General features: G+C 35.6%; 11 protein-coding genes across 11 annotated transcripts; 9 read left to right on the top strand and 2 right to left on the bottom strand.

The window, feature by feature from the left end:
• Positions 1–219: 219 nt before the first annotated feature.
• HYPBUDRAFT_148334 (sugar porter family MFS transporter) lies at positions 220–1,821 on the top strand (the record flags this gene model as incomplete). The annotated part of the gene is made up of 1 exon (XM_020220120.1): positions 220–1,821. The coding sequence occupies one exon, from the start codon at positions 220–222 to the stop codon at positions 1,819–1,821; it is 1,602 nt and encodes a 533-aa protein (XP_020077116.1).
• Positions 1,822–2,030: 209 nt separating this feature from the next.
• HYPBUDRAFT_148333 (uncharacterized protein) lies at positions 2,031–2,486 on the top strand (the record flags this gene model as incomplete). The annotated part of the gene is made up of 1 exon (XM_020220119.1): positions 2,031–2,486. The coding sequence occupies one exon, from the start codon at positions 2,031–2,033 to the stop codon at positions 2,484–2,486; it is 456 nt and encodes a 151-aa protein (XP_020077115.1).
• Positions 2,487–4,317: 1,831 nt separating this feature from the next.
• Positions 4,318–11,096, top strand: ACC1 (acetyl-CoA carboxylase; the record flags this gene model as incomplete). Its single annotated transcript, XM_020219660.1, has 1 exon — positions 4,318–11,096. The coding sequence occupies exon 1, from the start codon at positions 4,425–4,427 to the stop codon at positions 11,094–11,096; it is 6,672 nt and encodes a 2,223-aa protein (XP_020077114.1). The 5' UTR covers positions 4,318–4,424.
• A 203-nt stretch (positions 11,097–11,299) lies between these two features.
• Positions 11,300–12,493, top strand: HYPBUDRAFT_138140 (uncharacterized protein; the record flags this gene model as incomplete). Its single annotated transcript, XM_020219659.1, has 1 exon — positions 11,300–12,493. One exon carries the CDS (start codon positions 11,300–11,302, stop codon positions 12,491–12,493), a length of 1,194 nt encoding a protein of 397 aa, XP_020077113.1.
• Positions 12,494–12,733: 240 nt separating this feature from the next.
• Positions 12,734–18,050, top strand: GSL2 (Gsl2p; the record flags this gene model as incomplete). The annotated part of the gene is made up of 2 exons (XM_020222234.1): positions 12,734–12,767; positions 12,859–18,050. 2 exons carry the CDS (start codon positions 12,734–12,736, stop codon positions 18,048–18,050), a joined length of 5,226 nt encoding a protein of 1,741 aa, XP_020077112.1.
• A 107-nt stretch (positions 18,051–18,157) lies between these two features.
• On the bottom strand, positions 18,158–19,262 carry HYPBUDRAFT_166474 (uncharacterized protein; the record flags this gene model as incomplete). Its single annotated transcript, XM_020222739.1, has 1 exon — positions 18,158–19,262. Exon 1 carries the CDS (start codon positions 19,121–19,123, stop codon positions 18,158–18,160), a length of 966 nt encoding a protein of 321 aa, XP_020077111.1. The 5' UTR covers positions 19,124–19,262.
• Positions 19,263–19,312: 50 nt separating this feature from the next.
• On the top strand, positions 19,313–20,296 carry HYPBUDRAFT_156738 (uncharacterized protein; the record flags this gene model as incomplete). Its single annotated transcript, XM_020222233.1, has 2 exons — positions 19,313–20,059; positions 20,111–20,296. The coding sequence occupies 2 exons, from the start codon at positions 19,313–19,315 to the stop codon at positions 20,294–20,296; spliced, it is 933 nt and encodes a 310-aa protein (XP_020077110.1).
• A 23-nt stretch (positions 20,297–20,319) lies between these two features.
• Positions 20,320–20,973, bottom strand: HYPBUDRAFT_148327 (uncharacterized protein; the record flags this gene model as incomplete). Its single annotated transcript, XM_020220118.1, has 2 exons — positions 20,320–20,565; positions 20,626–20,973. 2 exons carry the CDS (start codon positions 20,971–20,973, stop codon positions 20,320–20,322), a joined length of 594 nt encoding a protein of 197 aa, XP_020077109.1.
• Positions 20,974–21,255: 282 nt separating this feature from the next.
• Positions 21,256–23,994, top strand: PWP2 (snoRNA-binding rRNA-processing protein; the record flags this gene model as incomplete). The annotated part of the gene is made up of 1 exon (XM_020218648.1): positions 21,256–23,994. One exon carries the CDS (start codon positions 21,256–21,258, stop codon positions 23,992–23,994), a length of 2,739 nt encoding a protein of 912 aa, XP_020077108.1.
• A 411-nt stretch (positions 23,995–24,405) lies between these two features.
• Positions 24,406–26,809, top strand: GSY1 (glycogen (starch) synthase). Its single transcript, XM_020221155.1, has one exon. It carries the CDS (start codon positions 24,534–24,536, stop codon positions 26,637–26,639), a length of 2,106 nt encoding a protein of 701 aa, XP_020077107.1. The 5' UTR covers positions 24,406–24,533; the 3' UTR covers positions 26,640–26,809.
• Positions 26,810–26,857: 48 nt separating this feature from the next.
• On the top strand, positions 26,858–27,672 carry HYPBUDRAFT_11182 (U6 snRNA complex subunit; the record flags this gene model as incomplete). The annotated part of the gene is made up of 2 exons (XM_020218857.1): positions 26,858–26,863; positions 27,100–27,672. The coding sequence occupies 2 exons, from the start codon at positions 26,858–26,860 to the stop codon at positions 27,583–27,585; spliced, it is 492 nt and encodes a 163-aa protein (XP_020077106.1). The 3' UTR covers positions 27,586–27,672.
• Between the last annotated feature and the right edge of the window lie 83 nt (positions 27,673–27,755).

Below are 27,755 nucleotides of genomic sequence, written 5' to 3'. Positions count from 1 at the left end.
AATCCTGCTGGTACTATTATGAATAAATAAACTTTTCTTAACGTGCGATACAAGTAGGGTAAACATTGTCTTGATTGTCAAAACAACGTCATTATAATTTATCTTCTTTGTATTTGGCAGATGAATTAGTGAATATATAACCATGTAGAAAACCACAACAACACTTTTCAACTGTCTTTTTGAAAAATTTTCCAAATTAAAGATACCAAAAAAGATATAATGGATGATTCAAAGCTTAGGTCAATTGAGATTTTGAATGTTTCGGAGTCTTCAATGAGTATGAATGAATTTGACTTACAAGTTCCAACCTACTTAGGTTTGAAAGGGGAAAGATTGAATTTTGCTATTACTTCAATTTGTAGTGTTGGATTCTTGTTATTTGGGTATGACCAAGGACTAATGGGGTCTTTACTTACTCAACCTGGTTTCTGTGAAACATTTCCTATTATCGATCCTGGTACCAATGCAACGAATTCTATATTACAAGGGCTCACCGTGGCATCCTATGGAATAGGTTGTGTGGTATCTTCATTATCAACTATTTACTTGGGAGATAAACTAGGAAGAGTGAAATTAATGTTCCTAGGGGTTATAATTATAATTATTGGTGGTATTTTGCAATCAACAGCAGTGGAGTCAATTACCTTCCTAATCATAGCCAGATTCATTACTGGGTTAGGCAATGGTTTAAATACTGCAACTGTTCCACTTTATCAATCTGAAACTTCTAAAGCTCATAATCGAGGGATGCTAATATGTTATGAAGGAGGTTTCATTGCACTAGGGGTTTGTTTCGGTTATTGGATTGATTTTGCTTTTTATTTCAGCAAAAACCAAACTTCTTGGAGAATTCCAATTGCATTCCAATGTATATTCCCATTAATGATGTGTCCATATATTTTAAAATTGCCTGAATCACCAAGATTATTAATGAGAAGGGGAAACTTCCATGAAGCAAGAAGAGTATTTGCCGCTTTATACCAAGTACCAATAAATGATCAAATAGTTGATGAGCAGATTCGTGACATTGAAGAAGCATTAGAATTTGAAAATAAAACATCAGGTAATTCCTTCTTCTCTCAAGGCGAAACAAAGAATTTTCAAAGAACTTGTCTTGCATTATTCTGTCAATTCATGCAGCAGATATGTGGAATACATTTAACCACTTATTATGCTGGAACATTTCTTGAAACCCATCTAGGATTAAGTCCATTAATTTCAAGAGTCATTTCCGGTTTTAACGGTACCGAATATTTTTTTGCACTGGTGGCCACCATTTTATTGGTTGAAAAGATCGGGAGAAGACCCTTATTTATTGGTGGGGTACTAGGCCAAGCAGCAGTAATGGCTTCAATCAGCGTGACAATGCATTTAACAAACTATGAGAATAGTTTGATAAAGGCATACGCACTAGCATTTCTACTATTCATTTTCAATACTTGTTATGGTCTTTCCTTACTTTCATTATGCTGGCTCTATCCACCAGAAATAAGCCCCTTAAATTGCAGAGCTGGCATCACGGGGCTTTCAACTGCGGTTAATTGGCTAACCAGTGCTATGGTTGCGGTGAGTGTGCCTATAATGTTTGAAAGATTCCAGTATTATTATACGTTTGCAATCTTTGCCGCGATTAATTTCTTAATGATCCCGGTACTTTACGTTCTATACCCAGAAACCAAGGGAAGAAGCTTGGAGGAAATGGACATCATCTTTGCCATGACCTCCAGGTGGCAACCGTGGGAAGCAGTTAGTATTGCGGGCGCACTCCCGAAGATCCACGCTGGAGATTTTGATGATATCGAGTCCCAACTCAGCGAGTAGTCTTTTTTCTTTTAGCTGCGAAAATCTTGCAGGTTCCCGTTGGTTCCAGAAACCACCAAAAAGGAACTTCGCGCGATTTCCAGAAAGTTCTGGTTAATTTGCAACCTCTACGAATGACCACCCACCAACGGTTTCCACAAAGTATATAAGGACAGTCTGATTAAGAGAAGGGAAACAGGTGAATAGAAACCAAACACAATTCAATCAAGATGCTTTCCTTAACTCCAATTAATAAATATTTTAATCGCGATCTTTTCAGTGATCCATTCAAATCTGCCAGAAACGAATTAACCAAGTTCGATTCTCCATTTGAGATTGATAACTGGTTTTCTGAATTCGATAAAGATCCCTTCTTCAAGGATATTCCAATTGAATCCCCATTTGAGATGAAAGAAGAGGATCACGAATATACAATACAATTGAACGACATCAAAGATAAAGAATTCAAAGTCGATTTCAATAAAAAGGAAAATAAATTAAGCATAGAAACAACCTATCAATCTACAACTAACAACGAAGATGGAGAATCTAGCTACACCAGTTCCTCAGTGAATTCTGTTGTTTTCGACAAAGAAGTCAGCTTCGACGAAATAAGAAGTGATGCCGATGAATCCAACGATTCCTTGGTTATTCATATCCCTAAAAATGTTGAATCCTCTCAATAATTTTATGATTAACGAATAGTGTATAGTAACGTTTAATAAAAATAATTAGCGTAACGGTGTACGGTTGTAGTCCTCGGCACTACTTTTATACGTCAACGGTGTCGCATAAAAATCTCACCAAAAAAAAGTCTTTTTTTGGGCCAACACTCTATTAAATGTTGGGACCATAGAAAAGGGCGAAAGAAAAAAGCTGCAAAAATGATTTGTTGGATCAAACAACCCTTTAGAATCCTTAGATACCCAACCTTATACTCTTATTGTTTTGTGAATAGTCTTTAGATGCTTGTCATCACCCATACATCCTCGCCTATCCGTAACCACCGATCCTCCCCATCTGCCATCACCCATCTATCATCCTCACTCAAATATAGAAAACTGTAGTCTACGGTATAACGACAGGTTGTGGTTCCCAAGTATCCTTATGTAGGTGTCCCTGGTTGTTTTTTGTCTCCCGCTTTTTTTGCAATGGTTTAATTAGACCTGCAAGAAGAAACAACTCACTCTACACTCGATATTTATTTTTTGTTTGTTGATTGTTACCTAACATTCAATTCTTTTGTATTATTTTTTTTTGGTTATGGCATTAAGTGACATCAACATCCAAAAAAAAAAAAGAATTACAAAAGAAAATAGTCTAGCCAAACTGTGTTTTTATATATCCTTTTCAATATCTCCTTTTATATCAGATAATTTTCACTTTTCTCCAAGTTGTTCTACTCTTACTTGATCCCTCCGCAAAGAATAGTTGATATCTGATTTTTTTTTTTTTTTTTTTTCAAAAATTTCAATCCAACAAAAAAAGAACCCTTTTTTTCTTCACTTTTTTTTGATCTTCCCTGCCCTCCTGTCAATTGTATGAAACCAATTGACTCTATTCTAAATACCCTACTCCTTAACAATTGGAACTACACCCGGTACACTTCCAATTAATCTCTTTGTTCCATCTTATTCTGGTACTCTCTAATTTTTTTTTTTTTGGTTGTGCTCAAAAAATCTAAAAAACCAACATCTCGGATTAGAAAAAAAAAAAATTACAAAAAAAAAAATCAAAAAACTGAATCGAACAGAAAAATAAATAGACCGTCTCATCTACTCTTTTTCTTTTCCTTTCATTCCCATTTCGCTGCTTTCCGTATCCTATAATTCTTCATTATTTATTATTCCAAGTCATTCCCATTGACTATCAACAGGTATGTACGTTCAATCGCCCTTTCCACTTTCGTCATTGAAGATATTGGCAGAATATCAAGAAGTGTATGTCTCTTTACCCTGGCTTGGGCGCGTAAAAATCGGTTGGATCAGCCCGTGCCCGCGCTTCCTCCCGGTGTACGGAGCCTTTCATTCGTCCCCCCCAAAAAAAAAACACGGAACCCACTGAACAAATTGAGTGAGCAAAAGTTTAATTAGATTCCTTCCTGAAAAGAACCCTTCGATAAACAATAGACTCGTATTGATTAACAATAACATGGACACAGAATCAGTTTTAATTCATTTTAAACTATTATTGTGATCGCCTCGTCCGATATTTAAAGTTGTGTGTCTCCCCTTAATAAAGTTGAGTTCCTTGGTTTTTTTTTTTGTTGTTCTTTTCAAATTGGTCAAATAAATTTTAAGTTTATCCGATCCCAATGGACTAATCTTGAAAGTGCATATTCACTCCAATTCTTCTTGTGCCATTCGTTTATTACCCATTAGCATATGAGTGCTATCATCAATTCAACGAAAGTTGCAAAAAATTATTTCATTACTAACTTTAACTATAGACTTTTAAGTTGCAAATCTGTCATTAAATCTGTACATAATATTAATTGTCATCGATTTATTCATCACTCCTATATTAACAATTATCCAAAGAATAATCATAATTTAAAAACTTCCAATTCTTTTGAATATACTTTAAAGAATATCTCATTAACTAATAATAATAATAATCATAATATGTCTGATTCAACTATAGATCCTAGAGATTATACTGAATTACATAAAGCTTTGGCTCCTCATTTTATAGGTTTAAATTCAGTTACAAACGCTGAACCAGGTAAAATAACTGATTTTGTTAAAGCAAATCAAGGTCATACTGTTATTTCTCGTGTTCTTATAGCAAATAATGGTATTGCTGCTGTTAAAGAAATTAGATCAGTTAGAAAATGGGCCTACGAAACTTTTGGTGATGAAAGAGCTATTCAATTCACCGCAATGGCCACCCCAGAAGATTTAGAAGCTAATGCTGAATACATTCGTATGGCTGATCAATTCGTTGAGGTTCCAGGTGGTACTAATAATAATAATTATGCTAACGTTGATTTAATTGTTGAAATTGCTGAAAGAACTAATGTTCATGCTGTTTGGGCTGGTTGGGGTCATGCTTCTGAAAATCCTTTATTACCAGAAAAATTGGCTGCTTCTCCTAAAAAAATTGTCTTTATAGGTCCTCCTGGTTCCGCTATGAGATCTTTGGGTGATAAAATTTCTTCTACTATTGTTGCCCAACATGCTGATGTTCCTTGTATTCCTTGGTCTGGTACTGGTGTTAAAGAAGTTGTTATTGATAAAGATTCTAATTTGGTTTCAGTTTCTGATGCCGTTTATGCTAAAGGTTGTTGTTCTGATCCTGAAGATGGTTTAGTTAAAGCTAAACAAATTGGTTTCCCAGTTATGATTAAAGCTTCTGAAGGTGGTGGTGGTAAAGGTATTAGAAAAGTTGATAATGAAACCGATTTTATCACTTTATATAAACAAGCTGCTAATGAAATCCCTGGTTCTCCAATCTTTATCATGAAATTAGCCGGTGATGCTAGACATTTAGAAGTTCAATTATTGGCTGATCAATATGGTACTAATATCTCTTTATTTGGTAGAGATTGTTCTGTTCAAAGAAGACATCAAAAAATTATTGAAGAAGCTCCAGTTACTATCGCTAAAAAGGAAACTTTCAATGAAATGGAAAATGCTGCTGTCAGATTAGGTAAATTGGTTGGTTATGTTAGTGCTGGTACCGTTGAATATTTATACTCTTATTCTGAAGATAAATTTTATTTCTTGGAATTAAATCCAAGATTACAAGTTGAACATCCAACTACCGAAATGGTTACCGGGGTTAATTTACCTTCTGCTCAATTACAAATTGCTATGGGTATTCCAATGCATAGAATAAGAGATATTAGAACTTTATACGGTGTGGATCCTCATACTTCAACTGCTATTGATTTTGAATTCAAAACTGATAGTTCTTTAGTTAGTCAACGTCGTCCAGTTCCAAAAGGTCATACAACTGCTTGTCGTATTACTTCCGAAGATCCAGGTGAAGGTTTTAAACCTTCTGGTGGTTCTTTACATGAATTAAACTTCAGATCTTCATCAAATGTTTGGGGTTATTTCTCAGTTGGTAATCAATCTTCAATCCATTCCTTTTCTGATTCTCAATTTGGTCATATTTTTGCCTTTGGTGAAAATCGTCAAGCTTCTAGAAAACATATGGTTGTTGCTTTAAAAGAATTATCTATTAGAGGTGATTTCAGAACTACTGTCGAATATTTAATTAAATTATTAGAAACTCCAGATTTTGAAGATAATACTATTACTACTGGTTGGTTAGATGAATTAATTACTAAAAAATTAACTGCTGAAAGACCAGACCCAATTGTTGCAGTTGTTTGTGGTGCTGCTACTAAAGCTCATATTCAAGCTGAAGAAAATAAATCTGAATATGTTCAATATTTAGAAAAAGGTCAAGTCCCAAATAAAGATTTATTGAAAACTATTTTCCCAGTTGATTTCATTTATGAAGGTCATAGATATAAGTTTACCGCAACAAAATCCTCCAATGATTCTTATACCTTATTTTTAAATGGTAGTAGAGCTGTTGTTGGTGTTCGTCCATTATCAGATGGTGGTTTGTTATGTGCAATTGGTGGTAAATCTCATTCTATTTATTGGAAAGAAGAAACTTCTGCCACTAGATTATCAGTTGATGGTAAAACTTGTTTGTTAGAAGTTGAAAATGATCCAACTCAATTAAGAACCCCATCCCCTGGTAAATTAGTTAAATATTTGGTCGAAAGTGGTGAACATGTCATTGCCGGTCAGGCTTATGCTGAAGTTGAAGTCATGAAAATGTGTATGCCTTTAATTGCTCAAGAAAATGGTGTTGTTCAATTAATTAAACAACCTGGTTCAACTGTTAATGCCGGTGACATTTTAGCTATCTTAGCTTTGGATGATCCATCTAAAGTTAAACATGCTTTACCTTTCGAAGGTACTTTACCAGATTTAGGTTCTCCAAACGTTAAAGGTACTAAAGTTGTTCATAAATTCCAAGATGGTGCCAATGTTTTGAAAAACATTTTAGCCGGTTTCGATAATCAAGTTATCATGAATTCAACTTTAAAAGATTTAATCTCAATTTTAAAAGATAGAGATTTACCTTATTCTGAATGGGCTCAGTTTATTAGTGCTTTACATTCAAGATTACCACCTAAATTGGATGAAACCTTAAGTGCTTTAATTGAAAGAACCAAATCAAGAAACGCGGATTTCCCTGCTAAGCAAATTTTGAAACATATTCAAAAAGTTCAAAATGATGCATCCACTGATGCTTCTTTCTCTGATGTTGTTGCTCCTTTAGTTGATATTGCTACTAAATATTCTAATGGTTTAGTCGAACATGAATATAATTTCTTTGCTGGTTTACTCAATGAATATTATAATGTTGAATCATTATTCTCCGGTCTCAATACTCGTGAAGATGACGTTGTTTTAGGGTTGCGTGATGAAAATAAATCTGATTTGAATAAAATTATCTCTATTGTTTTATCTCATTCTAGAGTAAGTGCTAAGAATAATTTAATTTTAGCCATCTTAAACGAGTATCAACCATTATTACAAGCCTCTTCAAGTGTTGCTGTTTCTCTTAGAGAATCATTGAAAAAATTAGTTGAATTGGATTCCAGAGCTACTGCTAAAGTTACTGTCAAAGCCAAAGAAATATTGATTCAATGTTCTTTACCATCCATTAAGGAAAGATCAGATCAATTGGAACATATCTTAAGATCTTCTGTCTTACAAACTTCTTATGGTGAAATCTATGCTATCCATCGTCAACCTAAGTTAGAAGCTATTAGAGAAGTTGTTGACTCTAAACATATTGTTTATGATGTCTTGCCTCAATTTTTGGTTAACCAAGATGAATGGGTTGCTATTGCTGCCGCTGAAGTCTATGTCCGTCGTTCTTATAGAGCTTATTCGTTAGGCGAAATTTCTTATCATTTCCATGATAGATTACCAATTATTGAATGGAAATTCCAATTGCCAAATATCACCACTTCACCATTTGCTGGTAATGATCAAAAAACTGAAGGTCATCCTAACTCTATGAACAGAGCTGCCTCAATTTCAGATTTATCTTTCACTGTTGATCCAAAATCCGAACAAAAACCAAGAACTGGTATTTTGGTTCCATGTAGACATCTTGATGATGTTGATGAAATGCTTATTCCAGCATTGGAAAAACTTCAACCAAATGATGCTATCACTTTCAAAGCTGGTGAAAACCAACCAGAATTTTTCAATGTTGTTAATATTGTTATCACTAACATCGATGGTTACATTTCAGAAGAAGAAGTTTTGTTGAAAGTCAACGAAGTTCTTAACGAATTTAAAGATGATTTCAAGGCTGCTGCTGTACGTCGTATTACCTTTGTTTTTGCTAACCAAATTGGTCAATATCCTAAATACTATACTTATTCTGCTCCAGAATACACTGAAAATAAAGTCATTCGTCACATTGAACCAGCTTTAGCTTTCCAATTAGAGTTAGGGAGATTAGACAATTTTGATATTAAACCAATTTTCACTGACAACAGAAACATTCATGTTTATGAAGCAGTTGGTAAGAATGCTCCTTCGGATAAGAGATTTTTCACCAGAGGTATCATCAGAACTGGTGTTATCCGTGATGATATCAGTATCAGTGAGTATTTGATTGCTGAATCAAATCGTTTGATGTCCGATATCTTAGATGCTTTGGAAGTTATTGATACTTCTAATTCCGATTTGAATCATATTTTCATTAATTTCTCTGCTGTTTTCAATGTTTTACCTGAAGAAGTTGAAGCTGCTTTTGGTTCTTTCTTGGAAAGATTTGGTAGAAGATTATGGAGATTAAGGGTCACTGGTGCTGAAATTCGTATTGCTTGTACTGACCCAACAACTGGTAACTCATTCCCATTACGTGCTATTATTAATAATGTTTCTGGTTATGTTGTTAAATCTGAATTATATATGGAAGTTAAGAACACCAAAGGTGAATGGGTTTTCAAATCAATGGGCCACCCAGGTTCAATGCACTTAAGACCTATCTCAACTCCTTATCCAGCCAAAGAATCATTACAACCAAAACGTTATAAAGCCCATAACATGGGTACCACTTACGTTTATGATTTCCCAGAATTATTCCGCCAAGCTACTATCTCTCAATGGAAATCATTCACTGGTCCTAACAAGATTCCAAAGGATTTCTTCCAATCTTTAGAATTAATTCCTGATGAAAATGGTGACTTAACTGCAGTCGAACGTGAACCAGGTTGCAACAAAATTGGTATGGTTGGTTTCAAAGTATTTACTAAAACCCCAGAATATCCTCGTGGTCGTGAATTTATTGTTGTTGCTAATGATATCACTCATAAAATTGGTTCATTTGGTCCAGAAGAAGATTATTTCTTCGATAAATGTACTAAATTAGCTAGAGAATTAGGTATTCCAAGAATCTACCTTTCTGCTAACTCTGGTGCAAGAATTGGTATTGCTGATGAATTAGTTCCTTTATTCAAGGTTGCTTGGAATGATCCATCTTCTCCAGATAAAGGTTTCCAATACTTATATTTAACTCCAGAAGATCAAAGATCTATCATTGAAAATGGTAAAGGTGATACTGTTGTCACTGAAAGAGTAGTTGAAGACGGTGAAGAACGTTACGTTATCAAATCTGTTATTGGTGCTGAAGATGGTTTGGGTGTTGAGTGTCTTAAAGGTTCTGGTTTAATCGCTGGTGCAACTTCAAGAGCCTATAAAGATATCTTTACCATTACCTTGGTCACCTGTAGATCCGTTGGTATTGGTGCTTACTTAGTTAGATTAGGTCAAAGAGCTATTCAAATTGAAGGGCAACCTATTATTTTAACTGGTGCTCCTGCTATTAACAAGTTATTGGGTAGAGAAGTTTACTCTTCAAACTTACAATTAGGTGGTACCCAAATTATGTACCGTAATGGTGTCTCTCATTTGACTGCTAGTGATGATTTAGCCGGTGTTCAAAAGATCATGGAATGGATGGCCTATGTTCCAGCTGTTCGTGGTATGCCAGTTCCAATCTTAGAATCGGAAGATCCTTGGGATCGAGATATTGATTACTATCCTCCAAAGAAAGAAACTTATGATGTTCGTTGGATGATTGAAGGTCGTGAAAACGAAGAAGGTGAGTTTGAATCTGGTTTGTTTGATAAAAATTCTTTCCAAGAAACTTTATCTGGTTGGGCTAAAGGTGTTGTTGTCGGTAGAGCTCGTCTTGGTGGTATCCCTATTGGTGTTATTGGTGTCGAAACTAGATCAGTCGATAACTTATACCCAGCAGATCCTGCTAATCCAGATTCTACTGAAGTCAAGATTCAAGAAGCTGGTCAAGTCTGGTACCCTAACTCTGCTTTCAAGACTGCTCAAGCTATCAATGATTTCAATAATGGTGAACAATTACCATTAATGATTTTAGCTAACTGGAGAGGTTTCTCAGGTGGTCAACGTGATATGTACAATGAAGTTCTTAAATATGGTTCTTTCATTGTTGATGCTTTGGTTGACTTCAAACAACCAATTTTTACATACATCCCTCCAAATGGTGAATTAAGAGGTGGTTCTTGGGTTGTTGTCGACCCAACTATCAATAAAGATATGATGGAAATGTATGCTGATGTTGATTCTAGAGCCGGTGTTTTAGAACCTGAAGGTATGGTTGGTATTAAATACAGACGTGATAAATTATTAGCTACTATGGCAAGATTAGATCCTACTTATGCTGAATTGAAAGCTAAGTTAGTTAATTCTTCCGTATCATCTGATGAACACTCTCAAATCTCAGCAAAATTGGTTGCTCGTGAAAATGCTTTATTACCAATCTATTCTCAAATTTCTGTTCAATTTGCTGACTTACATGATAGATCTGGTCGTATGTTGGCTAAAGGTGTTATCAGAAAGGAAATTGAATGGGTCAATGCTAGACGTGTTTTCTTCTGGCGTTTACGTCGTCGTTTAAATGAAGAATACTTATTGAAGATCATTGGTGAACAAATTAAATCTTCAGACAAATTAGAAAAAGTTGCTAGATTGAAGAGTTGGATGCCAACTGTTGATTATGAAGATGATGAAGCTGTCAGTACTTACATCGAAGCTAACCATAATAAATTGAAAAAGAAGATCGATGAATTGAAAGGAGAAAGTGCCCGTAAGAACATTTCAGGTCTTTTGAAAGAAGATCCATCTACTGCTGCTGCTGCTATGAAAGAATTTATCTCAACCCTCTCAGAAGATGAAAGAGCTCAATTTTTACAATCTCTTCAATAGAGGTTGTTTTGAAACCCTAATGGGATATCTTGACATTAATTATTATTTTTTATTTTATATATTGTTTTCATTAAATATAATAGTTTTTTCATTTTGAAATATTTTATTTGTAATGATTCTGTTCACAGACGCTGAACTACCACCTTTTTTTTTTTTTTTTTTTTTGCAATCATACCAGACAACCGAGTACCATACTAAAGATGATGTTTATAAATTCAATTGTCTTACTTTTATTGAATTTTCAATGTATTTTTGCTATTCCCTACCTAGTTTCCTTAAAGCTACCCGAGACTCTTGAAACATTCTTGACTTACGATGTCAAATATCCTCAAACTCAAAGGATCAAATCTTTGATTGGTGATACATTCACAATTGGCAACTTCACAATCATGTCTGGGAATTTCACTAAAGTTGCACTAGAGCGGTGGAAAAGGTGTCCTTTGGTAGCAGACATCACCCCCGATACTATAATCAACGCCTTTGAGATTGAAGAGCAGTATAACTGCCCGAGACACCTTGCTAGACTCTCTCTGTACAATAAGTTGGGGGACGATGATTTTTCATACTTCTACGACTCTCAATATTCGGGCCAAGGAGTGAACGCTTACGTTCTAGACTCCGGAGTGGCAGTTGAGCATCCAGAATTTCAAGGAAGAGCATCGACTGGTTATGATTTTACAAATGAAGGATCCGGAGACACCAATGGCCATGGAACTCATGTGGCAGGATTGATAGGATCAAGAACATATGGTGCTGCTAAGAAAGTTAATATCATTGAAGTCAAGGCCTTGGATCGAAAAGGAGCAGGCTCTTTGAGTACAATTATTTCAGCTATCGAATTTACTGTCAACCATCGAAAAAAAAGCGGAAGACAAGGCGTTGCAAATCTTTCCTTAGGGGCAGCTAGGAATAAAGTCCTTAATCAGGCTATTGAAGCTGCTGTTAAAACCGGTTTAGTTATGGTTGTTGCAGCTGGAAACTCAAATGTCAATGCATGCTTATCTAGTCCGGCAAGTGCAAAATCTGCCATCACTGTCGGTGCTATCGACGATAGGAGTGATGGGATAGCTTCTTTTTCAAATTGGGGAGAATGTGTTGACGTATTCGCTAGTGGTGCATACGTTGCTAGCGTTAACGCTCAAGATTATAACAAGCCTCAGATATTATCAGGTACATCCATGTCCGCTCCAATCGTGACTGGTTTTATATCAACCCTATTGAGTAAAGGAGTCAAGCCAAAGAACATCAGAGAAGAAGTCATCAACATGGCAGCAACCAACAGAATTCCAAGATCGTCTGTATTTCTTAGAATAAAAACACCCAATAGAATCGCTTATAATGGTTTGGGCAGGACGAAAACCGACTCAGATTCTGATTCAGACTCAGATTCTGATTGAAATCGAATGGGTTCATACTACACTCGACCTCTCAATAAACTCAATACTTTTACTAATGTATGATTTTGCAACTTGTAATTCGTCCGCGTAGACTTCGCTTTTTTTTTTTTTTTTTTTTTTCGCAATTTTGCACCAATACAAAACTGTGTTTGTACAAAGGGAAATTTGCAGCGCTTAGAAGAATATCAAACTGAAAACCAATTGAAAGTTCAAGGATCAACTTTTGATTGCATGGAGAAAATGAATGGAGTGATTGAGTCCGCTTGGGCAACCAGTATGTATAAAAATAGGTGAAAACTTCCAGTAGGAATACTAACACCTCAAAGATTCACAAGCAGATAAGTCAGTCAAGACAGCTGCTACAGCTAATATACCACCTTCCACGGGATTCAGAACACCTTTCGTAAATTCGAGCCGTTGGGCAGATGTTGGGAGAATCAGTGCTACTTATAATCCGAAGAATTTCAAAAAGAAGGACCCTGGTGAGTTGTTTTCCGATACAGCTCTTTTTGATAATTTTCTGAAAAAGTATGATCCATACCCTGACTGGGGTGCCAATGAGCCAGTTCCAATCGAAAGGCGTGAGATTGAAGCAATATTCATCCAATTATTTGAGGTGTTTGGATTTCAATATGATAACACCAGAAATATGTTTGATTATTTCTTGAAACTTTTAGACTCCAGAGCTTCAAGAATGGGACCAATTCAAGCCCTAAGATCACTTCATGCTGATTATATCGGTGGAATTAATTCCAATTTTAGAAAATGGTATTTTGCAGCTCAGTTGGATATCGATGATGCCAACGCTTCAACTAGTGAAATTGACAAACCAAAGAAGAAAACAATTCATTCGCTCGAGGACGCAGAACGTCAATGGTATTTGAATATGAATAGTTTATCAGCTACAGACTGTGTTATCCAAATTGCTCTATATCTTTTATGTTGGGGAGAGGCAAATAACATCAGATTTATGCCTGAATGCCTTTGCTTCATCTTTAAGTGTTGCAACGATTACTACTATGCCCTTGATGCTGATGGCCCAATTCAAAATGTTACTCCTAGCTTTTTAGATCACGCAGTAACTCCACTTTACAATTTCTATAGAGATCAGTCTTATTTCAAACAAGATGGAAAATATGTCCATAATGATAAGGATCATAAAAATGTGATCGGTTACGACGATATGAATCAGCTCTTTTGGTATGGTCAAGGTTTGGAGAAATTATGTTTGAAGGATAAGAAAAAGTTAATGGATATCAACCCATCAGAAAGATATAAATATTTAAATCAAATAAAGTGGGATAAAGCATTTTATAAAACATTTAAAGAAAAAAGAGAGTGGTCTCACGTCTGGATAAACTTCAATAGGATATGGATCATTCATGTTTGCATGTTTTGGTATTATACTTCATTCAATTCACCTTCTTTATATACTCATAATTACCTGATTTCAATCGACAATCAGCCGACTACTCAAATGACATTGTCTACAATGTCAATCGCCGGGTCAATTGCCTGCTTTATATGCATTGTGTCAGTCATTTTAGAGCTTTCTTTCGTTCCACGAAGATGGCCGGGGGCACAGCCAGTTACCAGAAGATTATTAATGTTGATAATTACTTTTTCAGCAAATACGTTACCAAGCATTTATTTACTTTATATTTATCCTTTGAATGCTGAATCAAAACTAGGCCTTACCATTGCAAGCATTCAATTCACCTTATCACTCTTTACAGTGGGATATTTGTCTCTTATTCCTCTTGGTAATTTATTCACCAATATCCAAAAGGATGATCGTCGATTTCTTCCAACGCAGACTTTTACTTCTTCATTTTACCAATTAAAAGGAACCGATAAAATGGCATCCTATGGTCTTTGGGTTGCAGTATTTTTATCAAAATTTATTGAATCATATTTTTTCCTAACCCTTTCCTTACGTGATCCAATTCGTGAATTAAGTATAATGCGTATGAGTAGATGTACTGGAGAAATTTGGGTTGGTAGGTTATTTTGTATGTACCAACCGCACATAGTTCTTGGGTTGATCATTATCACAGATATGTTTTTATTCTTTTTAGATACTTATCTTTGGTATATTGTTTGGAACACCATATTTTCAGTTTTTAGGTCCTTTTATATTGGAGTCTCTATTTGGGCACCATGGAGAAATATTTTTTCCAGACTTCCAAAAAGAATTTTCTCAAAAATCATTTTTGCATCCAGTGATCGTAATATTAGGGCAAAAGTGCTTGTATCCCAAGTATGGAACTCAATCATCATATCCATGTACAGGGAACATCTCTTGTCTTTGGAACATGTTCAAAAGCTTATATATAAGCAAATTCCTACTTTAGGAGTTGAAGGAGGTTATGTTTTAAAAGAACCCACTTTTTTCGTTTCTCAAGAAGATCAAGCAATGAAATCGACTTTGCTTTACGAGCAATCTGAAGCTCAAAGACGAATAACCTTCTTTGCCCAGTCATTATCAACACCCATACCTGAAGTCGGAAGCACCAATTCCATGCCTTCAATCACAGTGCTAGTTCCACATTATAGTGAGAAGATAACATTAACATTAAAAGAAATAATCAAGGAAGAAGATCAATACTCTCATGTCACCATGTTAGAATATTTGAAGCTGCTCCATCCTTTGGAATGGTCAAACTTTGTTAAGGACACAAAAATGCTAGCAGAGGAGTTTGATTATGAATCTTCACTGGCCGAATATCTGAAAAAAGAAGAATTAAACGATTTACCTTATTATTCGGTAGGATTCAAAGTTGCAACTCCAGAATATATTTTGAGAACCCGAGTTTGGGCTTCCTTAAGATCTCAGACCTTATACCGTACCGTTTCCGGTTTCATGAATTATTCTCGAGCTATTAAACTCTTATTCGATGTTGAAAACCCTGAAATTAAAGATTTCGATGACGAATATGATAAACTCGAAGCAGCATCATTCATGGCAATTAGGAAGTTTCGTTTGATTGCTTCAATGCAAAGATTGAAGCATTTTTCTCAAGAAGAAAATGAAAACAAGGAATTCTTGTTGCGAGCTTATCCAGAATTGCAAATTGCATACCTTGATGAAGAGATTGATCTTCAAACAGGAGAAACAATATATTATTCTTGCCTCATTGACGGAAGTTGTGCCATTTTGGAAAACGGTGATCGAGAACCAAAGTATAAAATTAAATTATCGGGAGACCCCATATTGGGAGATGGAAAATCTGACAACCAAAATCATTCATTGATCTTTTGTAGAGGAGAGTATATCCAACTTATTGATGCTAACCAGGATAATTACATCGAAGAATGTCTCAAAATTAGAAGTATCCTTGCAGAGTTCGAGGAAATGACTGTTCCATTAGATTCATATTCTACTACCCTAAAGGATACTGAATATTCTAACCCTGTTGCAATTATCGGAACTCGAGAATACATATTCTCGGAGAACATTGGAATATTGGGAGATGTTGCAGCTGGAAAAGAACAAACATTTGGAACGCTATTTGCCAGAACGTTGGCTCAGATAGGTGGGAAGTTACACTATGGACACCCTGATTTCTTAAATAGCATTTTCATGACAACCAGAGGTGGGGTTTCGAAAGCACAAAAGGGGTTACATTTGAATGAAGATATATATGCTGGAATGAATGCAGTAATCAGGGGAGGCAGAGTAAAACACTGTGAGTATATGCAATGCGGAAAAGGACGTGATCTTGGTTTTGGATCCATTTTGAACTTCACAACTAAAATTGGAGCTGGAATGGGAGAGCAAATGCTTTCGAGGGAATACTTCTATTTGGGTACTCAGCTTCCTTTGGATAGGTTTTTATCCTTCTATTATGCACATCCAGGCTTCCATTTGAACAACGTCTTCATAATTTTATCTATAAAATTATTCCTACTTGTTGGTATAAATATTGCTGCACTTACAAACGACACCACTATTTGCGAATATGATAGATTCAAGCCTATAACTGATCCCCGTAAGCCAACTGGATGTTACAATTTAATTCCCGTTGTACAATGGCTTGAAAGATGTATTTTTTCTATATTTGTTGTTTTTTCAATCTCATTCATTCCTTTGTGGGTACAAGAACTCACTGAACGTGGATTATACAAAGCACTAACGAGATTGGGTAAGCATTTTGCATCATTTTCTCCTTTATTTGAGGTGTTCGTGTGTAGAATCTATGCACAGTCACTAGTAAGTGATATCGCAATCGGTGGTGCAAGATATATCGCCACAGGAAGAGGTTTTGCAACAGTCAGGAATTCAATTACAAAATTATATGCTCGTTTTTCATATGAGAGTTTGAATTTTGCAGCAATTTCAGGGCTTTTAATTCTTTTCACCTCAATTGCAATGTGGAAAATTTCATTATTGTATTTTTGGGTTACAATCATCGGTCTATTAATTTGTCCATTCTTGTTCAACCCAAATCAGTACTCATGGGCTGATTTTTTTCTTGATTATAAAGTATATCTCAAGTGGTTATTTGGGGGAAACAGCAGATCAAGAAGCTCATCTTGGATTGGATTCACAAAACTAATCAGAAGTAGAATAACAGGAGTAAAAGGCAAATCTACCAAGATTGAAGAAGAGATTAAACTAGTTAGCGATGTTCGACCTCCCAGGTTCAATTCAATCATATTGCAATCATTGTTTCAGATCTTACAGATGTCATTCATTTTTTTTGCCTATACTTTTGCAAACTCACAAAACGAAGCAAGAGGTATGTTACCGGTAAACAGCATCTTGCGTATAATAATTATTGCATTCGGACCGATCATAGTGAACCTGGCTATATTGTTGATATTCTTTATAATATCTTTACTCACTGGTCCAATATTTAGTCTAGTTTTTAAAAAGTACCCTTCCGTCATCTCAGCAACTGTTCGCATCTTTTCACTTATTAATCACATATTCTTTTTCGAGTTTCTTTGGTTCCTTCAAGCATGGGATTTTTCCAGAACAGTATTGGGATTTGCGCTTTCTTCAATTATACAGAGTTGGTTTCTTCAATTGTTTACAGCATTATTTATTTCCAGTGAATTCAAACATGGTAGGCCAAACAGAGCTTGGTGGTCAGGAAAGTGGATTAGTTCAGAGTTAGGTTGGCATATTTTCACTCAACCATTTCGTGAATACTTTTGTAAAGTAACTGAGCTTAGTTATTTTGCATCAGACTTTTTGATTGGTCACATAATTCTTTTTATTCAAATCCCTATTTTGTTCATTCCATATGCTAACTTATGGCATTCGATGATGTTATTCTGGTTGAAACCGAGTAAACAGATAAGACCAAGACTTCTTTCAAAAAAACGAAGAAGGTTAAGAAGGGTAACCGTAAACGTATACACCATTGTATTTTTCACAGTATTCCTTTTATTTTCAAGTCTAATTGCGCTTCCAATTGTGGCAACGAAAGTTTTGGAAATTGATTTTGAAGAGTTGACTCCTGAATTCTTAGATTCGTTAATCCAACCACGGTCCATCCCATCTCAGAAAAAGGGTCTTCATAAGAGCCTAATTAAAAGTCCATTTTAATCTCTATACATATTTCTTTCTTTGTAGTAATCAGTACTTTATGATTATCATTTATTATTTATGAGGGAGCTTAACTAGTAACATGTCATTAATTTAGTTATGTAATATCACGACAAAGCATGTAATATCTTATAATACTGTTTATACATCTCTTCATTTCCCAAACCTTTGATCTCACGAAGAATAGCATCAACATTCTCTTGGGATACGAATTGCAATGAAATATCGAATCTTCGACAAGAAGACATAGACTTCAAACTATTCAAAACAGAAGAATGCCAATCATTTAATATGTTGCTTTTAGATGCAAATAAAGTAGCTTCAAAGAAAAAGTCCAAAAACTCGGCATCCACTCCTGATTCAGCAAACAAATCATTAAATGTATCCGGAGGTAACTCTAGTACGTATTTATAACCATTAGCCTTCTTATGTGGTGGCAATGAAGCTAATGCTCTTAAATGATGTGTCCCAGATCTTTCTGTAAAAGGTTTGGTTAAGCGTGAAGCTAGTTCAGGCTGTTTCTTCTTCGAAGCTGGGAATAATTCATTTATCTGAGAAGTGGCTTCTTCTGATATTTGGGGATTCGGTTTTGATATAAGAGAAGGATGATTAGGTTCCATAAGACTTTTGTATTCCTCGGGAATCTCGTCAACGGACTCAATCGGTATAGGAACACGGCTGCTCTTCTGGTTTTCAAGTTTCATCTTTTTAGGATTGAATTTCAAACTATTCATCAACTCAATGACTTGTTTATTATTAGGGTCGATTCCTAATGCTTCCTCTAATGTAAGCTTTGAGTTCACACAATCATTAGTACTTTTTAGGATAACAGCTTTTCTAAACAATAATTTAACTCTGACCCTATTTTCTGCATTAAGTCTGAGGCCATCTTCGGTATCTTTGAGAGCTCTGTCCCAATCCCCAAGATTTATAAAACATTGGGCACGATTGGAATATAGCACAGGAGATGCAGCGAGCTTTATTGCATCACGGTAAATTTTGGCCGCTTTTTTGAACTCTCGTTTGGAGAAAGCTTCATTTCCCATTACACGGAGTTGATCAGCATTCGGCATTTTCCTCTTCTTTCAATTTATTTTCGATTAAAGTCAATTTTGATGAGTCTACGTTCTTTCAATTGAATGTAATTTTTTTTTCAGGTCAGTTGATCTGCGCAAAAGATGTTTCAAAAAAATCCCGGTGCTAAGTGCATTTACACTTCTTCTAAGCATAGTTGTTTTCAAAATAAGTCTATCTTCCAAGAGATGACGAAGGAAGAATTGAGAGATGAGATCGAAGCCATTGATGCGATTTACCCCGAGTCAGTGGAGAAACTTGGTCCTCTGATTTATAAACTTATAATCCCCAATCATGAATCATTAAGTATTCAAATCACATTTCCAGAGGAATATCCTGACACGATACCCGAGATTATCCAGCTTGTAGTAGCAGAGAATAGTAAGTATTTGGATCCAAGCTATTTAGAAGAAAATTTTAAGAAGATTCTAACCAGAACATTCCACGAAGGGGAAGTAGTGGTATTCGAGCTATTTTCAGAGATTGAACAATTTTTAGAAGAGTATAATGCAACTCATGAAGAACTTGTGAAAAATACCCCTTCGCCCAAGCCCGAAGAAGACGAAAAAGGTATTATTGATAGCATGAAATACACAAGTTTGGAAGATAGCCCGAAGACAGACGTGAAGGCCAAATCACCGCCCCCGGCTATTCAAACCAACTCTAAGTACAAGATTGTAGATCCTCTTACTGGATGGTATTTCTCGGACCCTATTATTGATAGAGGATCTACCTTTATTGGATTCGCTCGTGAGGTTCACTCAGTTGATGATGCGGCATACTACATTGATTTACTAACCACAGATAAGAAGGTTGCCAAATCCAATCATAATATGAGTGCTTGGAGAATCAAGAAGGAAAATGGAGTACAGTATCAAGACTGTGATGATGATGGTGAAACGGCTGCTGGTGGCCGAATGTTGCATTTATTAACGGTATGTACTATTCAAAAAATCAAAGTATTGGTATCTTACTAACAAATATAGATGATGGACGTATGGAATGTTGTTGTTGTTGTGAGCAGATGGTTTGGTGGAACCCACATTGGACCAGACAGATTCAAACATATCAATACTGCAGCCAGAGAAGCTGTTTTGAACGGTAATTTTGGAGATGCAAAAAATGACAATGACAATAATAAAAGTACTAATACAAAGAAGAAGAAAAAATAATCAAAGACTCAATGAAATAACATCTATTTGAAATTACTGAATCTTTTACGTTTGTTTTTGATTTCAGGTTTATAATCTTCTTGGTTGTCCGATTTCCTCTTATTCGAGGGAGCCTTTGCATCAGTTTTATTAGAATCAGAAGCTGGTTTATTTAATAATGATTCTAAGAATGCTTTTGTCCCCAATTCAGGCTCTTCTATAGGTTTTTCATTACCAGAAGCTTTCTTTGGGTCCAATTTTGTCATTTTTTTTGCTTCCTTTGGTTTATTCTGTAATTTGGTTAGTTAATTTTCATAGACATATAAAAACAACATTAATAGATAACATACCTTTTTCTGAGTTTCTTTTATATCATCTACATCCAACAGCGATTCTTTCTTGTCATTTTTGTCGTTCCCAAAAGTTCTTCTCCCGAGGTTGACTGGCGTAGAGTCCAGTTCAGGCTCATCACCGTTGGCAAAACTTTCCCTACCAAAAGAATTGATTCCGGAATAGCCCACCGATTCAACAACCCTGTTTGATTTCAATTTGGCTTTTATCTTTGAGGAATTTGGTAATCCCCATTCAGATGCGTCTTTCACCTTTGCTTGATCGTGAGGTTCCGGCGACTTCGAGTTGCTACCACTGTCCGGTTGCATGAACTTCATGTTCATGACTCTGCTAGACAACCCACTCATGCTGTATTTACTATTCCTATTCTTTAGAAGACCAGCTAAACAGCCATTAAACGATTATTTGCAATGTTATAATTTTTCAAAATCAATTGTTGCGGGTAATGGCCTTCGCATTAAATTTTCATTTTTTTTTTTTTTTTGTTAGTGCGCTTTAATTTTTTTTAATAGAGAAGCAGAGATGTGAAGAGCTCATCTCTTGAAGAACCAATTTGCCAGAAGTTTTACTTGATAGACAAGCACTCCGAACCTTCTATCAATACAGGCGGGTTTACTTATAGGAACAGCATGAAGTCAGATTTCAAATTCTCCAATTTGTTGGGAACTGTTTATCGCCAAGGGAACTTGTTATACACCGAAGATGGAACTAAATTACTTAGTCCGGTTGGAAATCGAGTTAGTTGTTTCGATCTTATAAATAACACATCATTTACTTTCAACTACGAACATAGGAAGAATATAGCAAGAATAGCGTTGAATAAACAAGGGACGTTATTGCTAAGTGTTGATGAAGATGGAAGAGCCATTTTAGTGAATTTTGTCAGTCGAGTAGTTTTACATCATTTCAATTTCAAAGATCGAGTAAATGATTTACAATTTAGTCCAGATGGACACTATTTTGCTATTGCAGTTGGAAGATTCGTTCAAGTGTGGAAAACCCCTGATTTCACTGAAGACCGTCAATTTGCACCATTTGTTCGTCACAGAATCCATGCTGGTCACTATAATGACGTATTATCAGTGACATGGTCGAATGATTCAAGATTTTTCATCAGTACATCCAAAGATATGACCTCGAGGATTTTTTCATTACACTCACTGGAAAAAGAAGTTGCCATGACATTAGCAGGCCATCGAGATTATGTAATGAAGGCATTTTTCAATGAAACTCAAGAAATCATATATACTGTTAGTAAAGACGGTGCTTTGTTTCAATGGGAATACGTTGAAGAAGAAAATGATGAAGAATCACAAGACGAGGATAGTGAAAGTGAAGATGATGATAGTAAGAAAGCATGGAGAATTACTGCAAAAAATTATTTTTATAGTGATGCAAAAGTGAAATGTGTTACTTTTCATAGTGCCACTAACTTACTTGTAGTTGGATTTGGACAAGGGGAATTCAGATTATATGATTTACCTGAATTTAATATGATTCAACAATTGAGTATGGGACAGAATGCCGTTAATACTGTACAAATAAATAAAACTGGAGAATGGTTGGCCTTTGGATCATCTAAAGCAGGACAATTACTTGTTTATGAATGGCAATCTGAGCTGTATATTTTAAAACAACAAGGACATTTTGATCTGACCAATGCATTATGTTATTCACCGGATGGCGGTCGTGTTATAACTGCATCTGATGATGGTAAAATAAAAGTATGGGATGTTAATACTGGATTTTGCCTTATGACATTTCAAGAACATACTGCAGCTGTGACCGGAGTTCAATTTGCTAAAAGAGGACAAGTTTTATTTTCAGCATCATTGGATGGTACAGTTAGAGCATGGGATATGATTAGATTTAGAAATTTCCGTACATTTACCGCTAGTGAAAGAATACAATTTAATTGTTTAGCAGTTGACCCAAGTGGAGAAGTAATTGTTGCTGGATCTCATGATAATTTTGATATTTATGTTTGGTCCGTTCAAACTGCACAATTACTTGATTCATTAAGTGGACACGAAGGACCAATATCATGTTTAGCATTCGGACAAGAAAATTCTATATTAGCTTCAGCATCTTGGGACCATAGTATTAGAATTTGGAATATATTTGGAAGAAGTCAAACTGTTGAACCAATTGAAGTTACTAGTGATGTATTAAGTTTAACCATGAGACCAGATTCTAAAGAATTAGCAGTGAGTACATTGGATGGACATATTACTGTGTTTGATGTTGAAGATGCAAAACAATTACATTTAATCGATGGACGTAAAGATATATTAGGAGGTAGATTTTTAGAAGATAGATTTAGTGCTAAAAACTCTGCCAGACTGAAATATTTCACTACTATAAATTATTCATTTGATGGATTAGCATTAGTTTGTGGTGGTAATAATAATAGTATTTGTTTATATGATTTGACCAATGAAGTATTATTGAAGAGATTCACCGTTTCATTAAACATGCAATTCAATGGTACAATGGCAATGCTTAATAGTAATAAGATAACTGATGCCGGAACTTCAATTGATTTAATTGATAGAGCAGGAGAAAATTCTGATTTAGAAGATCGGGTTGATTCCACCTTACCAGGCTCACATAGAGGAGATCCAAGTTTAAGAAACGTCAGGCCAGAAATCAGAGTTACCTCCATTGCATTTTCCCCAACCTCGTCAGCATTTGCAGCCGCATCTACTGAAGGATTATTAATATTTTCCATTGATAGTGGAGTCATATTTGATCCATTTGATTTAGACGTTGACATCACCCCGGAGGCAACTTTAGAAACATTACAAGAAAAAGAATACTTAACTGCTTTGGTAATGGCCTTCAGATTAAATGAAGATTATTTAATTCAAAGGGTTTACGAGAATATTCCAGTCAAAGATATTCGTTTGGTTTGTGATGGCTTACCAGTGATCTATGTCAATAAATTACTTACGTTCATTGGTAAAAGTGTTGTTCAACTGCATCATTTCGAATTCAATTTACTTTGGATTCGTCTGTTAATAACAAGCCACGGTAGATACATCAACGCCCATAAATTTGAATTCAGCAGTAGCATCAAGATGATTCAGAGATTTTTAGGGAAATTGGCCCTGGAAGTTGTCCTGGTTTCCAAGAAAAACGGCTATCTCTACTCCTACTTGAGTGAATCGAGTAAACAAGAGCAAGACGAAGAAGAAGAGGAAGAACTACTTGACGCTGGTGACATCGAAATGGACAACGACGAAGACGACGACGACGACGACGACGACGACGACGAAGGTTGGTTTGGCCCCGAGTCCAGCATCAAGGCCTCCAACGGAATTGTCTTCAGCAAGTCCGACGACAGTGACGAAGAAATGCTGGATTAAATATATATATAGTTGCAATAAAGTATTCGCATCGAATGATAATTAAACTCAATTAATGCACGGGTGCCGGGCGACGGCCCCCCAAGTTTCAAGAGTGTCTGAAAACCTCCCCAGACACAATACAAGTAGTAAACAAAAGCACCCATACCTAATCACAATAAACAATCTGGACATAATAAAGCCAGCAGAAAAGGCTAATGGATTCCATTGGTTGGGAAATTGGTTGCTATTTTTGTTGTAATTAATTAAAAACCCCTAACAAAACCGAAAAAAGAAAGACCCCCCTCAATTTCTCCACCAAAGATGTAATTTTAATCATCAGACAAATTTTAAACTACGAGCGATTGTTTAGGGGCTGCAATAGTTTAAATAGTGTTGTTCTTCTTCGTACCACTTTTCTCTTCTTTGGCTAGGGTTCTGGTAAGTTGGTAAGCTGGCAGCGTTGAACGTGAAACTCTTTTGGCAGCGAAAAGACCCTGATACTTTTGTACCTTTTCTTTCTTTTATCTAGTATTAATTAAGATTACTCCTTTACAGTTATGACTAGGGATATTAAAAACCATCTTCTCTTTGAAGTGGCCACCGAGGTGGCCAACAAGGTGGGAGGGATATACTCTGTTCTTAAATCGAAGGCGCCAATAACTGTTGCTGAATACCGGGAGCGGTATACCTTGCTTGGTCCTTTGAATTATAATTCTGCTCAAATCGAGGTTGAAGAATTACCGGTGAAAGACACATACATTAAGCAAACCTTGGAGTCGATGAGTAACCGCGGGGTTCGTTGGTTGTACGGAAGATGGTTAATCGAGGGTGCTCCTCGAGTATTGTTGTTTGATATTCATTCTGCCGCTCATAATTTGAATGAATGGAAGGCTGATTTGTGGAACATTGCCGGGATTCCTACTCCTGATCATGATCAGGAGACCAACGATGCCATTTTGTTGGGGTATTTGGTTGCCTGGTTTTTGGGTGAATTGGTTTATCATGATCGAGAACGGGCGGTTATTACTCAATGCCATGAATGGTTGGCTGGGGTGGCTTTACCCTTATGTCGTAAAAGAAGAATTGATGTAACCACCATTTTCACCACTCACGCCACTTTATTGGGTCGTTATTTATGTGCTGGTTCCACGGATTTTTATAATAATTTGGCAAATTTTGATGTTGATGCTGAAGCTGGTAAAAGAGGTATTTATCATCGTTATTGTATAGAACGTTCTGCCACTCATTCGGCCGATGTGTTCACTACGGTTTCTCATATCACCGCTTACGAAGCTGAGCATTTATTGAAGCGTAAGCCCGACGGGGTTTTGCCAAATGGTTTGAATGTGGTTAAATTTCAAGCAGTTCACGAATTTCAAAACTTACATGCTACTAAGAAGGAAAAAATTAATGAATTCGTTAAAGGTCATTTCTACGGGAACTATGATTTTGATTTAGAAAATACCTTGTATTTCTTCATTGCTGGTCGTTATGAATTCAGAAACAAAGGTTGTGATTTTTTCATCGAGTCTTTAGCTAGATTGAATCATCGTTTGAAGGAAGCCGGTTCGAAAATGACTGTGGTTGCCTTTATTATTATGCCCGGTAAAATTAATTCTTACACGGTTGAAACTTTAAAAGGTCAAGCTGTTATCAAACAATTAGAAAATACCATTGAAGAAGTTCAAAAAAAAGTCAGTCAACGTTTATTTGAACATTGTGCTAGATTTCCGAATGATCACACTCATACCAATAATGGTAATGAAGTTCCTTCTATTGATGAATTGATTAAACCGGCAGACCGTGTTTTATTGAAAAGAAGAATTTTTGCCTTGAAAAGAGACGGTTTACCTCCAATTGTAACTCATAATATGACTGATGATGCTACTGATCCAGTCTTAAATCAAATTAGAAGAGTTCAATTATTCAATAAACCCGAAGATCGGGTTAAAATCATTTTCCATCCAGAATTCTTAAACGCTAATAATCCAATTTTATCTCTTGATTATGATGAATTCGTAAGAGGTTGTCATTTAGGGGTTTTCCCCTCTTATTATGAACCTTGGGGCTACACTCCTGCTGAATGTACCGTGATGGGGGTTCCTTCAATCACAACTAATTTATCTGGATTTGGTTGTTATATGGAAGATTTAATTGAAAATACTAGTGATTATGGTATTTATATCGTTGATCGTCGTATGAAATCAGTAGATGATTCCATTAATCAATTAGCCGATTACATGTTTGATTTTACAGAAAAAACTAGAAGACAAAGAATTAATCAACGTAATCGTACCGAAAGATTGTCAGATTTATTGGATTGGAAACGTATGGGTCTCGAATACATTAAAGCTCGTCAATTGTCTTTGAAAAGAGCTTATCCTGATAAATTCAAAAATGGTGCTAATCCTTTCAACAATACTTCCAGCTTAAAATTAACTAGACCTTTATCGGTTCCGGGATCTCCTCGTAGTAAAGTTGGATTGATGACTCCTGGTGATTTGGGCTCTCTTCAAGAAGCTCAACAATCCTTAAACACCGATGACTATATCGGCTTCAGCTTGGGTGAGGATGACGATGAAAATGATGAGCATTATCCTTTGACCTTGAGAGGTTCCTCTGCTCCTCCTCCGGATCCAGAAGAAATCGAAAATGATTCCTGATTGACTGGTTACTCGGATTTACTTGAATCGTTGATATTATTTTATTTTCCCGCTTTTGTTTTTGTTTCTGCATAGTTACAGTACAGCATTATCTGCATTATCTGTTTCTTATCATACTTAATTCATTCTAATCTTGTCATGTTATCATATGTAATATATATCATACTGTCGTTGTCCTGTAGTTGCAAAATTGGATATTAAATCCGTACCTCTACCAAATGGTCGTGCCCTTTGCCGCATCTGGTGGAAGAAAAAAAAAAAAAAGCAGAAAACTCCCAATGAGAAACCGAAAGAAACGAAGAAAATGGACATATTAAAGGGTTCTTGTTTTTCAATACGTATCTTGTGATTGAAAATTCTGTCGTAAATTCGATATAAACATATATACACATCTAATAATGGTATGCACCCTTTTTGATTTTAATTGGCCGTGAAGAAGACTCGTACTAACAATAGATAGTTACCCTTATACTTATTAACAAGTGCTAAGAATCAACAAATATTAGTTGAATTGAAAAATGGAGAAACTATAAATGGAACTTTGGTTAATTGTGATTCTTGGATGAACCTTACATTATCTGATGTAATCCAATCTTTTAATGACGGTGAATCTTTCCATAAATTGAAAGAAATTTATATTCGTGGTAATCATATAAAATACTTGAGAATGAATGAATCAATCATGGACCGTGCTAAAGAACAAAATGCTATTAATTTAGAACAAAGAAACAGAAACCAAAAGAGGAGAACTGGGTACGGTGGTGGTCATTATGGCGGAGGTAACAGAAGAAACTTTAATCGTAATTCTGGCCAATATAACAACCAAGGTGGCCGTCGTTACAACAATAATAATAACTACAATAATAACAATTATCAAGGTCATAATAACCATTCTGGCTCAAGCTTTCAACAAGCCCAAGGAAGTCAAATTCAAGAAACTATTTAATCTCGGGTATGATGATGCTTCGTATTATGCTTTATATTTTCATTTCTTAAATGGTTTATTCTTTTCTTTTTTGATGTTAATGATCACGTTTATCGATTTATGAGTTGATTGTATCTTTAGATTCAATTCGTTACAATATTTTCTTTTTCTTTTTTTTTTTTTTTTTTTTT

Source organism: Hyphopichia burtonii (genome assembly GCF_001661395.1).
Source record: "Hyphopichia burtonii NRRL Y-1933 unplaced genomic scaffold HYPBUscaffold_3, whole genome shotgun sequence".
Lineage (NCBI taxonomy): Eukaryota > Fungi > Ascomycota > Pichiomycetes > Serinales > Debaryomycetaceae > Hyphopichia > Hyphopichia burtonii.
Note: the sequence above shows the minus strand (reverse complement) of the source record. Positions and strands in the feature narration are given on the sequence as shown.

Excerpts from the sequence above, each read along its gene's own strand:
- GSY1 (XM_020221155.1), top strand. The coding sequence starts at position 24,534 with ATGACTAGGGATATTAAAAACCATCTTCTCTTTGAAGTGGCCACCGAG.